The sequence below is a fragment of the Furipterus horrens genome, unplaced genomic scaffold (genome assembly GCF_987537825.1).
Source record: "Furipterus horrens unplaced genomic scaffold, mFurHor1.1.pri manual_scaffold_5, whole genome shotgun sequence".
Classification (NCBI taxonomy): domain Eukaryota; kingdom Metazoa; phylum Chordata; class Mammalia; order Chiroptera; family Furipteridae; genus Furipterus; species Furipterus horrens.
Window position 1 is genome coordinate 194,222,103 of NW_028327175.1, and position 14,766 is coordinate 194,236,868.

General features: G+C 39.9%; 1 protein-coding gene across 3 annotated transcripts in view; it reads right to left on the reverse strand.

Moving 5' to 3' along the window:
- Positions 1-805: 805 nt before the first annotated feature.
- The window catches only part of FAM204A (family with sequence similarity 204 member A), a 30,550-nt gene continuing 16,589 nt past the window's right edge, over positions 806-14,766 (reverse strand). For all 3 annotated transcript variants that reach the window (XM_090278676.1, XM_090278675.1, XM_090278677.1), the window contains exons 6-8: positions 12,827-12,916; positions 1,746-1,852; positions 806-1,458 (exon numbers count right to left, since the gene is read on the reverse strand). In XM_090278676.1, the coding sequence (XP_090134802.1) occupies positions 1,407-1,458; positions 1,746-1,852; positions 12,827-12,916 (249 nt within the window). In that variant the 3' untranslated portion in view covers positions 806-1,406. The remainder of the gene's footprint in view (positions 1,459-1,745; positions 1,853-12,826; positions 12,917-14,766) is intronic.

The following is a 14,766-nucleotide window of genomic DNA, read 5'->3' on the forward strand; positions in this document are numbered from 1 at the left end:
CATAAAATATAAGATGTTCCAATATTTGGTCTGGACATCTTTTCGTGGTGAATTCTCTAAGTAGATAAATAATCTCCTAAAATCCTGCTTCGCTATACTGGCTTTTCTCACCTAAGTGGAGGCAAGATATGATTTTTGTTCCCTTAAATGGCAATCTACTTATTCCAGAAGACCAATAAAACACTAAATATGCCTACAATAAATTAGTAAAATTATTACTATAAGTCTAAAAGAACAGAATAATAATAGGGTGACAGTCGTGGCTTATTTCCTGTGTTCCTAAATTTGTATCATCAGCCCAGAGAAGGTTTCTATCAGATAGCTAGAAAACGTCTGATGAAAGAGGAAAGAGGAAGGTGAACTGATGAAAACCATGATAAGTAGTTCCTACTCTCAACCGAGCAGCTGGCAGGGAGGTGCCAAAACACCTGAGGCCTGCCAGAGAATCGGGGCATCCGGCTGCGGGCTTGTTACCAGATGCTTATACGACTTCTCAAAGCCCCTTCTAGTTAGGACCAGGCCACATCCACCTAATGACACCCACTTCCCACGGCACCAAACCCTCTTTCGGCTCATTAATGCGTCAATCTTTTAAGCAGCAATGGGGGAGAGGAGTGAAAATCATCAAACCATGTTCTTAGAAGGTTCCAAGTTATACTGTCTTCCGTTATAACATTCTCATATAATTATACCCTTTTCTCTTCTAAGAACCGTCTCATAATTTAAAGAATAGCAAGGCGCAGAGAGATATTTAGGAAGACATTTCCAGGCAGAGCTGAATTTAAATCATCCTCCGAACACAACATTCTGTCCTTTTTTTTATTGCAATATTGTATCTGAAGGTTACACGGAAACTAACCAATTGCTTCTACTACATAACTGTCGAGTGTCAACTCTACTACATAAAGAACCAATAATTACCTTTAAAACATTAAGGCAGTCAATTGTAAAGACAATATCAATTGAGGCTTTCTTACATTTATGACTAATCCATCACAAACAAATGCCGATCTTAAAAAACACAATTGCGGAGTAAGTGCAGTCACGCCGAGGACAGGGAAGAAAGCGCAGGGAGCTCACAGGCTCTGCTGCGCCAGACGCATGAGAAGCAGAACCGACCTTGTACTGCAGGGCCCTGAAACAGTGAATAAAGCCCTACCTTCTCCCTGTGTGTGCGCTTGGATCCCTGTGCAATAACCCAGCACTCCGTTCCGTTCCCGTCAATAGAATGAACTCTTTAGGAAAAGACTGATAAGCAACTCCCGAATTTCATGGTTATTTTTCTACTTCTATCAATTTTCTGACATATTTAACAAAAGGAGGGATATCTTTCCAGTCAACTGAGCAACTGAAGACTCAAGTAAAAACTCAAGAAAAGACACAGTGTCTTGAAGAACTCTGGCAAGTTACATGTATCCCATGTTGCTTTTGGTTTCCCATCTCTTCTTTGCTTCAAATCTAAAATAAAGAACATAAAAAATCTCAATTTACTTTTAAAATATTTTATAAAGTAACACGTTTACTAAGTGCTGAAGTAAAAGAGACCTAAATTTTCACATAGTCCATCGATTACAAACTGCACATCAAACAGGATAAAGAAATGCTTCCTAATTTACAATCTGCTAGACATTCAGCACAAAGAACACAAAGAACAATTAAACACAAACCGGGTTCATAAAATGTGTCGCAGGATGTATTCATGTCTATGAAATTAGGAGAATTACTATTAAAAGTCTTAAACTTACCCCCATGCAAGTTTCTTCTTTTTCCGAACAACCTGTGAATTCTCAGCTTCCTTTTTGGCTTTTACAAAGTTATGGCAAGCAATTGCTTTGGCAATTTTTACACCAAGCTAGGAATTAGAAAGAAGGGAAAAAAATCAATATTCCAGCTAATACAAGAATACAAATATGTGAGAGCTTGGGGGTAAGCAAGCTGAGTCCAGCGACAAGGGTTTCTTCTGCTCAGGACCCCGGAACCACCGCAGAACAGCGGCCACACAGATGCAGCCCGCATTCCCCTGCTGCCCCCAGACCCTTCCCCCTAGTTGTACCCGTCTCCTGGAAGGAAATCCTTCCCGAACTGAGGCCCCTTGAGGGTCCACAAAGGTTGTGATGAAGATCTGGCAAGCTATTTCAGCATTTCAGTGGGCTGAGCAGGAATTTACCCCGATAAGACTGCACAGACTGACAGAGACATCAAGTTTCTTTGCTCTGGGCTAGAATTACAGCAACTCAGTACGGTCATACCCGTTATCTCACGCTGATCAGAAGCTCTGACTGGCAGTCCTAGATGTGATTAATAAAACATGGGAAAGCTAATTACTCCTTCGTAAGTGCACTTTGTATGATGAGCAACAGCTTTTAATCCACTGGTGTAAAAAAGAATATAAAGGATGCTAAGAGGTGAAAAGGCTGGACCACAGCACCCAAGTCTTCCCTCCGCTGGTCCCTCGGTTCATTCTCCTCCTTTCACCCATCTGCCAGTCCTGGAAGGTCCAATCAAAACGAAGCCTCCTCCTGTCCGCCCTACGAAGTCTCCTCTCTAAGTCAGCCTGCAGGTCTTTGTTTCTGTACCTCTCTGGCCCATCGGCTTCTCCGGTTACGGCAGGGCTGTTCCTTAGGAAGGGTCTCCAGGACAAGTACGGTGATCTGGTTTTAGTGGGCTCTGATTTTTAAAAACATGTGTCTATACGGATGGCTCAAAAGCATCTGTTGGGAACCCAGGCTAAACAACAAAGGCTAAAACTCTTTCTGGTGTCTCTTACCTTTGCTATCCCTGTATTCAACCAACTGCGTATTAGTGGCCAGCAGACTTATGGAAGAGAGAAAAGGACTGGAAGCCTTCAGAGTCAACGTATTGAGGCCCAAAGTTTAGGAACCCATTTGCCGAGAGTGAGGGACAGAGTCAGCAGCTAAGAGCCAGGTGTCAGGACAGAAGTAGGTTTAGCAGCGTGAGAGGCGGCGTGCTCAGGATTTCTCCAGTCTGTCCTGGAGAACCGTTTCCTTCGGGATGAAACTGTGAGCAGTGATCAAGCCCCGACCGGGGTTTCTGAATGAAAGCAAGACTAGATCTGCTTTCTCAGTCCCGGGAAGGGGCTATATAAAGAAGGGACACAAATGGAAGCACTGAACAGTTCACGAGGTGTTGAAATGGCCAACGCCACCAGGAAAGCCACCGAAGAGAAGGTGACCAGCTGTGACTGGAGAGCCCCTGGAGAGAGCAGACCGGCCTGTCTGTGCTCAGAACTCAGGCGGGGTGCGCGGTGCCCCTGCCGCTGCTGCCATCCCTTCCCATAAGGATGGCGTGCGCCCCGCAAGTATGTCACGCGCACAAGTGCGCTGGTGCGCCGGGCCCTGCTCTACGCATGGAACCAGAGCACGGAACCAGAGGACTCGTTTTCAAACTGTGGGGTTGGGGAGAAGGGGTTGCCGGTGACAATTTACTGCGTCAAGACTGGACTTGTTCTCTTGGTCGTCTTTTTACTTCCAGTTCTTTACTAAGGAAAAGTCCGTGTAGGTCAACTAAAAAAAGGCTAAGACTCGGAGGGCTGCAGCACTATCATCCGAAGAGGACACGGAACCCTGGAAGGATGCTGCGGTACGATTTATCAGTAAGAAGGGTTTCCTGTCCACTGGAAATCTATCTGTTTGTCATAAGTGAAAAAGCAGGCTGGCACCTGTCGGGTTAGGCTAGTCAAAACTGCAGTATCAGACAAGTCCCCAAATCTCACTGGCTGATTGGCTGGACTCTCCTCCACCTTGTGGTGCCAGCATCTCAACACATGGCTTCTAAGGTCACGGTGGCAGAGGAAGAGACAGCCAGAGAGTCTCACTCTGGCGACTAAAAGCTTCAGTCCAGAAGTGACACTCATGGGACCCTGTGAGACACCGTCCCAGGAGAGCAGGAAGCGCACCTAGCCAACAGCCTGCTGCTATGCAACACGGCCCGCTGCCTGCATTTAAGATGTACCCTGCGCCCTGACCGGCGTGGCTTGGTGGGGGAGTTGTCGCCCCGCAAACCGAAAGGTCGCCAGTTAGATTCCGGGCCAGGGCACCAGCCTGGGTTGTGGGTTCATCCTGGTCAGGGCACAGACGAGAGACAACCAGTCAACGTTTCTCTCTCACATCAATGTTCCTCGCCCTCTCTTTTCTCCTCCCTTCCTCTCTCTCTAAAAATAAATAAGTAAAATCTTAAAAAAAAAAAAAAAAAGTTCACTGGGCCTCTCCAGTTATGTTGACTATTTAGTCTCTTCCCTGTGCCCATTTCCAAAAAGTAAAACACAGAACCACTTTCTACTTAACTCTACTCCTATGTAGTATATCAAATGCAAAGTTTGCCAAGTAAACTAAAAACAACAAAAATACCACTCAGCCAGTTTTTTATTTAAATTGAGCTTATAGTTTGCATATGAAACGAAAATGCCACATACCATTAACACTGTGACCAAGTTATTTTCTGACACTGTTGTAACTTACGATGCATCTTACATTTTAACTTACTGAAATTTCCCATGTGGGTTTTCTAGATTTGGGACAGAGAAACCAAAGAGTGTCTCAATGTGTCTGAACACACAGTCAGCTTTCACGGGGCTCTTCACCGCAACATGGTCATGCGCACTAAGAAGTAAGAGCTGTTCGTTTCCCAGCAGTGTTAATGCCAAGTCCGGCACAACCGGCACCACAGTAAGGACTGAGAGCACATGTTCCAGAAGACACAGTATAAACTTGCAAAAAGTAATTCACTGTAATGTACAAAACATGCATTTACATGAGAGGGTGCCATTTTGTGGACTCAGTAAATATAACAATTGGGTACATAGGCAATACTTTCAAGCAGACCTGTTCATGTAAAAGTTCTATTTTCTATCTGTAATTTCCCTTGGATTAGGTTAAATGGAATGTTATTCAAGTGATAAACATTAAACAAACCTGGTCTATATATTTTACAAGAAGAATCTCTTAAGCTTGCATTGATGATGAAAAATTTTATCCATTTGGTGTCCTTCATATGCTTAAAATAAATGTTTCACTTATTCTTGTGGCAAATTTAAAAGTAGAACCACTTGGAAATATGAAAGAATAAGATCTTCTATGGAAGAGACAGTAGAGAAGAAACATTTTCCGAGGCAAGATGACTAACCCGAGTTCCAGAGATAAAAGAATATCGTGCTATGTGTCAGTATTACAAACAAATAATATAGGCCAACAGGAATCCCCAGTCATTTGTGTAAAAAGAAAAATGCATCTTCATGCCCAAGTAAACATCACAAAAGCCTGGTCAATGGTTTCTGTATTAAAAAACTGTTTCGGGTCATCAGATAACCACAGCAACACAATGTGGGAAGAAATTTTTTCTAATGAATAAAAATACATACAGAATTCCTTGTATGTGTAGCCAAAGTATCAGCATTTTCCATATAGAACATCCAATATTTTGCTGCATTTTAATTAAGGTGTCTAAACATTATCACAAAGAACTGCAAATTGGTCAGAGCAAGCGGTAAGGAAAATTAAGCTCTAAAGGCTTTTTATCACCATATTTCAGGAACCAAGGGTGTAAAATGTTCTAATTTGGGATATATTAAAAGCCATAAAAGGTCTTTCAAAAAGATTAATGGTACTTTGCTTGGATTTAAGATAAGGGCTTTAGCTGGTTGGAAAAGCAGGGCCCTGGCTGGACCCTTGAGGCGTTCATCTTTACAGCCACTTGGAAGATTTGTAAGAGCGGCTGCATAACCTCAAGCAAATGCTTGGCGACATTTTTTTAATTCCTTTCAATTTTACAGGTTTAGCATGTGTAAATCATACTGGGTTGTAAAATAGATATAATGGCACATCTTGTACCACAGTAGTGATTTTTAAAAGACAAACCTTCAAAATCAAGTTACTTTTTCTGGCGAAACCTTGTCACTCTGAAGTTTGCTGATAATTGTTTGAAGCATCTGATTCCAACAGCTTAATCTAGCCTAACTGTAAACTTCTTATCCATTTCATAAAACATTTTACTCATCTCAAAATTACTAGCTTGTAACAGATTTATAAAGTTTTCCTCCCTTTTGAATACTTTCAAGGCACTTATTTTAAAATACCAATTATCATACTTTAACTTTTTATGGAATAATAGGTTTCTATGAAAAATATTTATGCCATTCTCTTTTGTTCTTTAATTAAATGAAAACAGATGTTTTCTGAAGTAAAGCGGAACCATTACTGGAGTACTTAAAGTGTCAAGGTCTTTAATTTTTATATCAGTTTGGTCGACAATTCCTGATTGTCTTTACTCAAGCTCAACATTAATGTCAAGCAAGTTACCTAGGAGACGAAAGAGATCAAAGAGACAAAAACCCCTCCAATGTCTGATTAATCAAGTCTGCAAACAGCTTATTTCTTTTAGCCTGCATGCAAGTATGAAAATGAGATTCTGGGAGCCGAACATTGTGCAGATTTGTTCATTCTTATCAGAACAAAGCCAGCGGCAGCTTATTTCATGGATCATTGGCACTGTCATCAGTGCTACACAGAACGGGTGACAGCTCCTCATTTTGAGGCTTGAACAAAATTAGCAAAAAGTCGGCACAAATTAGCCTCTCATCTTTTTGGTAATATGACATTATTCATTTACTTTTTATCCAATTTTTAATTTTTTCCTTGTCAGCTATCCCCTTTCTAGTGAGGCATCCTAAAATGCCGCCTTAAAAACAAGCAAAGAAACAGCCAAAGTTGAAATAACACGCAAAGTTCAAAAAGCAAATTGAAAAAACACTTCCAATGACCGATAATGCCTTATTTTTTATATAACTTTCAAAACTTCGCACTAATATTGATAAACAGCTCAGAACACCATGAAGTGAAAGAGTTTTATAAAACTGGTAGTTTATTTCCATGAAGAAGATGATGTGGCTAATGCGTTTCACTCCAACACGAGGAATATGGTCTGTGCTTTGGTAAATCCAGGGCGTCTGCGTCTGGGTCGGTCCCTTTCCCTCCGCGGTCACACCTGGGATGCCGGGGCTCTGATGACGGCACAGAGGCCATGCCCTATCTAGTCGTTTAAACTCTGACGTTCAGTCAAATCATTTTCTCTCGTGTCACCTTAAGACGTGTATGCACAGGTTTGCATGTTTGTGGACTACATACATCTATGTGTATGTACAACTGCACAAACACCAATCATTATACCTACAATCTCATGTCAGTTAAACCCAAATGGTTTTTCTTTCAAAGTAGAACCCAACAAATCCTGTTTTTAAAACACATCATAAAAATCTGTTTATACGTAAATATCACATATCATGTGGATGTATATATATGTCTCTCTATGTGTGTGTGTGTGTGTCTGTGTGTGTGTCTCTGTGTGTGTATAATTCACCTTACAATTTACTTAAAAAATGCATTTGGCCCATGTGGTGTTAGAAGACATACTTTAATTCATACAATCAACTTTGATTTCATAGAATAATAGTTTATATAACACCTGTTTTAATGATGACTATTAAGGCTTCAAATTATAAGTAGATTACAGTACTCCAAAGGAGGAAGAAAAGATGTTATACTGTTGAAATTACTCCTGGATATAGACATTTATATTTAAGCAATTTATTCCATTCATAAGGGAAAAAAAAGCATTAAAAAATTAACCATAAGCTGTTAGATGCTTTACACAGTCCCCATAAGAAAGAGTTTTTTTAAAAAAACTGTAGTACTGTTTTCAGCAATTTCTTTATCTCTGTTCTTCTAAGTAAGAAAGCTTATTAACAAGCTTTGAACTTAAAATCACATTTACAATAATGTGCCATCAACAGTTTTATAAGCTAATTAGAAAAAGATTAATTAATGACTGGCTGCTAATAAAATGGCAATCATGAAGAAAGAAACCGAGGGTGCTAAGCTTCAACTACCACCAATTAAGAGCTAATTACAAACAAATTATATATGTGTTTTGCTGTGGGCTTTAATTTACTAAAATGGTTTTAATTAAAAGAGAAAACATGCTGATTAATTGAACTGCAGAAAAATCTACAGTATAAACTACGCTTTGTCTGTCTCTTTAATTAGACTTGTAACATCTGAAATCTTTTTTTAAGGTTTGTTAAAAGCACAGATAAACATAATTAAAAGAGAGCATAGGAACCGCATTCTAGGTGATCATGCACTCCTAGCCAAAGGTGAAAAGAAAGCGTCCTCAGTGCCACGGGATCTGAGTGAGCCCACTTGGAAACCTGCAGGAAAACCCACCACTCAGAACCATTTTTATTTTTCTTCGGTTAAAATGCTCCAACTGCAAGGCTGCACACAATTTTTCATGGGAATGAACGTATCCTGAACCTCGGTGTAAAGGAATTCAATGAGGCCGCCCCTCGCCTGCATAGGAACAGCTTATTTTCTCTACACGGTGCTAACTGTTCACCTACATAAAACAGCTGGACTGTGCGCAGACTACGAAACGATACACAGAGGAGCATTTAAATTTAAAGCCATTAAGAAATGACCAGTTACCATGAAAGTGAGTCAGTCCCAGATGATCCTTAACAGACACATGCCCACCCCTCTGGCAGCAGAGAGCGCCCACTTGCCAGGTAGCTGACCAAGCCGCTGACCAGCAGAAGCCTACTGATGAGGGGGGGGCTCTTCTCTCCCCAGTGCCCTACATTCTTTCCCACTGCTGATCAGTGGAATGTACCACAGAGAAAATGGCCCTAAATTCTACTAACTGGAAAGAGAAAAAAAAAAAAAAAACAGCAGTAAAATTTCAAAGGAGGACATAAAATATATTTTGCCAGAGTTTGCAGGCATCAGATGGCTTTGTATGAAATAATGAATGCATTCTTCATATACGCCTGGTACTAGATTAACAAAATAATCTCACTTCTACAAAAATAAAATGTTGAAATATAGATATTTAATTTTAAATTCTTAATATATAAAAATGAGTAATACTCAATGCACTTTTACTTCGTTTATAGAATCTTCAGTGGCTAGAAATCAAAATAATTTAGAAAATGAGAAGTACCTGCCATCCTTCATAAAGTCACAGGTTCTGCTGCTAAATTCCTATAGTGGCTAATAGGAATATAAAGTCAGCTTCATATCTAAACTGATTTACCTTAGAAACATGGTTGTTAAGATATTTCTACCCAAAAAGGGTATTCATGAAAATGGGAAGAACACAATTCTGCTCTCTGGATTATCAAATAAAGGGTTTAGCACCACAAAACTTCCTTCACTGTAACATGTCACTTAGTTCAGCTTCTTTGTATGTGATGCAAACACCTTTCCAAAATATTAGAGTCTGAAACAGCACTGATGAAAGTGGCTTTAAATTCACCAATTTGGCAGCATCTCTAGTCCCAAAATGTACACAAATGTTTCAATTCTGAATTCTAGATATGATCATGCTCCGGGTACTTTGACAGCTAAACCTGTCAAAATTGTATTATTTGAGAAGGATTTTGGGGGGGTGGGGGGGAGGGTAATCCAAGCTCTTATTCCATAAAGACAATATGGCATGTACATCAACATAAAATAATCAAAATAAAAAGGGTAAATTGTAGCCAGAATCCTCACAGGGAAACTAAAGCCCAACAGTAAACTGAACAGGGAAAATTCTGAATCCTGGGGTAAGTGCTCTGGCATCCAAAGCACTTCTGATGAAGGACCACTTCTTAGCTGTAAATACAAAATGCAGAAACTACCTCTTCAAATGTATATTCATACCCCACTTCAATGAGGATGCCTTCAGATTTCCTAGGAAATCGCCCTAAAAACAGTTGATGCTACTAATTTAATAACCTGCCCAAATTTAGACAGCATTTAACTTAGCTAGGAAAGAACATAACTCAATTCAAACATTACATTTAAAAAAAAAAACCATTCCTACCTTTGTTATTTAAACAGTCACAGGTTATTATTATAACATTATTAACTTTACCTATGTTTTGGAATCCAAACATTTACGTAGTCTATTTCATAAATTTAATAAGATTAAAATCCTTAGTTTAATTCATACTGCCAATGTTAATATTTTTATATCTACAAAAGAGTAATATTAACATGGGATTTTTTTTTTTTAATCATTTATACTGGTGAGATTGTAATTAGGTCCTAAAAAAATACTATGCCCAACAACACTAGTGGCAGAAGTCACTGCATTCATTAACCCAAGCAAAAAGCTTTTAAATATAAATCATTTTATATCATTACTCCAAACTGAAGGGTTTGGGCCCTAGCGAAGATGGCAGCAGATTATAACTATAATATCTCAGATGTGAATATTAATACTCTGCAAATTATAGAAAGTACCAGAGGAAGATCACTATTAATGAATGGAATGTACTTTCAATTGAGGCCTGAGGTTAACAAGCCAAAAATATGAGCAAAATACTGTGTGTATGTGTGTGTGTGTGTGTGTGTGTGTGTGTAAGATTTTTTTTTAAATCTTATTTAACAGATTCACCAGTATGACACAAAGCCAAGTGTATTTTTCACTTCATCTCTCCTCCAAGATCATTAACAAAAAAGTATTTAATCAACAGGAGGGTGTTCCAAAGCAACCAGATTATTATATGGCAAAACCAAAGGTAACAGCACAATCCAGGCTTCAAAGACATGAACTTGAGCCACCACCACCCCAAACCAGATTATACACATCCTCAATGTCATCGTTAATTTAAGGGGAAGTGATTCTGGTAAAACAGGCACTTGCTGTGTCAACGGCAGTGTACTGCCAGTCTTATTCTGGCCTATTTTTGAGGAACTGTCTTCAAGGCCCATCCTCAAATATGGTTCTATTTTTGGCTTCATTTTTTTCTCAATACTGATTCAGCCCTATTGGTTTCAGAGACTTATAAATGTTAAACATCAAAAATTAGTTTCACTTATTATGGTTAGAAAAGGCTTTAAGAACTCTGGGATCTGTGCCTCTGAGCAAAGGCTTTATCAGCAGGCCCCAGTCACTGCTTCTTGAAAAAAGAAAATGCTACTGATTAAAAACCAATATACCTGATTTCCAAAGGGACATCTACCACACATGTATACATTTAATTTATAAAGGGTTTCTGCCCCAAACTCACAATTACTTACTTCTCAAAATCCCATCTCATCTCCACAGTGTTCGATACCAAAGGGATAAATATAAAAAATTAAATCTCAAACTACACTATTTATTCAAGAATTCCATCTTGATGACTTTATAGTTATTCTTCGTGGATACTTCATTAACATGGCATCAGTATCTTTGCCATGTCTGTGTCTGAACAGCAAACACTTTCCAGATGTTTTTCCACGTACACAAAGACAAGAATAGGGCCCAAACTATTGTTTCTTGTTTAATCAGAATTCTTTAACCCCACACTAAATAAATTTAATTTATTGTACTAGAACAAAGCATTACTTTTGTATGGAAGTAAAAAGAACACTTCAGAAAAATATTTACTCTCCTTACAAATGCTGAAAATATCATGTATTTCTACAGTTATCTCATCTGTCATGAAGTGTGACAGAAAATAACAACCCTTAAAATGGAAAATACCCAGTCTGTATTATACAATTCCCACTTCCAGAACAGCAGTATGACAAAACACAACACGAAACCAGAAACCAAATACCCTCAAAGGAAACACGGTCCTGAGGCCTCGGAGGCACGATGCCTGTACATTCTCGCCAGCAGCCGTGAAGGGCAGAGAAAGGAAGGCTCACGCGTGAACAAGGGTGAGGCAGACAAGGTGGGGTTGACAGCGACCCTGCTGCTGACACAGGCCTCCGGTGGCTCCGGCTCTGCCCAGGGCATCACTGAAGCTTCGGGGGAAAAAGGTAAGTTCTGAACCCCTAGGCCGCACTCTGGACTTGTTTTCCCTGCCCAAAAACAGAAACTCACAAGGTACTGCCGGCCAGCAGCCATAAGCACACAGTCATCAGCGGCAGATTTCTGATGCCTGCTGATGTGGGAGGGAAGTAACAATCCCACAGAAGAACTTCCTGGAACAGAAATCTCACCACTAGTCTCAGAAGAAAGGCCCACCTCCAGGTGAGCGAGAAAGAACGGAACACACAGCCAATAGCTTACGCAGGTGCCTGATGATGTCCTCCACGTAACCAGACACCGTGGAGCAGTGCTAGCTTAAGAATACAGTGGAGAAGGGAGAGATGTGCTAAAAGTGAGAGCTACAGGAGAGCTTTTCTCCTAGGAAGGACAAAAAAAGGTTACAAACAACAGCCACAACAAGACATAGGCCAACACGAGCTCTTTACTGTGTGTGTGACCTTGCCTAATGACACCTAGCAGTGGTCGCCAACTGGACGAACACAAGTAGTCTCCCCAGAAAGTGCAAGTCGGAAGCTTCCAGAAGCCTGTGTGCTTGGAGAAAGAATACTGAACATACCCTATATCTATTAGTCTTATACTACAAACTACAGGTTAAAACAAAAAGGACTGGACGTTCTTCAGTGCTGAGGACGATGTGCAGAATACGAAGTAAAAAGCATCAGGGAGCAATGGCTAGAAAAGCACTGTGCCCCGAGGGCGAGTTAAACTGAGTTAAAGATGCAAATGGGAAAACGAAAGCAGCCTTTCAATCATAACGGGCAAAAAGCACTCTGAATATCAATCACCGATTATTTCCACTCTAAGTTTTAGACTTAATCATTTAGAAACATGAAAAACGAAAATATTTTTAAATTCATGCCAGAACAAGAGGGAAGAGAATGGACTAAAAGGAAAAGTCTTAGCTCAAACACCTGAGTACTGAACTTACGTAGGGGCATAAAAAGAACGTACATTCACGTTAGGAAACTCGGAAAGACAGAGCGCGCATCCTCCGGTGACTTACCTCCCGCGTAGCTAGCTGGTTGCTGAGTTCCTCAGCCTTCTCAATATTCCACTCGTCCACAGCCTGGTCGATGCTCTTTTCAAGGCCCGACTGGAAAGAAAGAAAACCTAAAACTTAAACGCAGGAAAGAAAGGCAAACAAGCACGTGCCAGCAAAGACTAGGTCTCGGGACTACACCAAATACATGACTCACTCAGACCATTTATTCTCATGAAGACCCTTTATGTAGTTGGTGCCAAACCATTTATTGACCAGAAGGCAACTCTGAGGCATCGAATGGGGTATCGAAGCTCATAGAACTTCTTGGACTAAGAAAACTGAGACTAAGTCCAGATTTTTGTGACCCCAAGGCCTATGCTTTCTCTTACTAACAACAATAATGGTAACAGTTAGAAATAATGGCGTGCTTATTATGTGACAGACCCTGGGCTTAGTACTATAAGCAGCTCATTTAACCCTTCTAACCACTCTATAAAATAATACTGTTCTCCTGTTTTGAAGGAGAAGAAACAGAGGCTTGGGCTTACTAACTTGGCCAAGGTCAGAATCTGTAAGAGCTAAGGTCAACGCATGATTCAATCCTCCTCTTCCTCTTCTCTCCACTGCCCATTCCCGTGGCTTGAGATCTCCATTCAACCGCCTCTCCTAGTCTTTGACCGTGGGTACCAAGTTGAATATTAAACATGGGAAGAAAGTTATATATGGAGTGATTTTATTTCCCTATGGAAATTTTTTATTTACTAAAGATACTTCAGAAAATCATAATTAAAACTTTCATGGAATTCCCAATCAGGTAGGATTCATCATACATTTATGCAAAGATGCTTAGACTTAAACAACTGAGGTTTAGCCTATGAAAGTAATTACTACTGAAAAATCAATTTTTTAAAATGGTCTAATATATGCTTCTTCCAAGACAATTTTATTTTAACAACGGCTTATCTAGTGTCCCCCCGAATGTCCACATTTGAGTTAACCAGCGTTACCCCCCCCTTATCTAACAACAGAAGCCCTGCAGGTAGGTCTTCCATCCGTGTACTGCTTGATCACACCCATCACCTAGTGAAAGGCTGCTCCTGTGGAGCCTCTGTTGAAATGAGACTTTAAAAGTCCCCACGTGTACAAAACAGAAACAAACTCTTAGATACAGAGAAGAAGCTGATGGTCACCAGAGGGGAGGGTAGCTGGGGGACTGGGTAAAAAAGGTGAAGGGATTAAGAAATACAAATTGCCAAATATAAAAATGGTCATGAAGGTTTAAAGTACAGCATAGAGAATACACTCAGTAATACTGTGATAACTGTGCATGGTGTCAGATGGGAACTGACTACTTGGTAAGATATTTTGGGTTGGCCAAAAAGTTCATTTGGTTTTCTCCATACGATGGCTGTAGTGGCACTTACTTGTCTTCAACTTCATTCAGAACAATTATGTTAAGACTGTATTGTGACAGCTGTCACATCAGCGTGCATTTTTGAAAAAACTCATCAAAATAGGTGAATTTTTGTGTAGTCATTTTAATATTGAAGATAGAAGAAAATACACAACATTTCCGGCATACTATGCTTTATTATTTCAAGAAAGGTTAAAACGCAACTCAAACACAAGGAAAGATTTGTGCATGGTATGGAGAAGGTGCTGTTACTGATTGGACATGTCAAAAGTGGTTTGCAAAGTTCATACTGGAGATGTCTCACTGGACAATGCTCCATGGTTGGGTATACCAACTGAAGTTGATAGCGATCAAATCGAGACATTGAGAACAATCAACCAATGGGAGACAGCCGACATGCTCAAAATGTCCAAATCAATAAAGTTATTGGTGAAAATGAAAAATGTGTCTTTATTTTTCTTTTTTTTTACGGAAAAAACTAACCAGAATTTTTGGCCAGCCCAATATTAGTATCTAATCACTATGTTTTACACCTGAAACTAATACA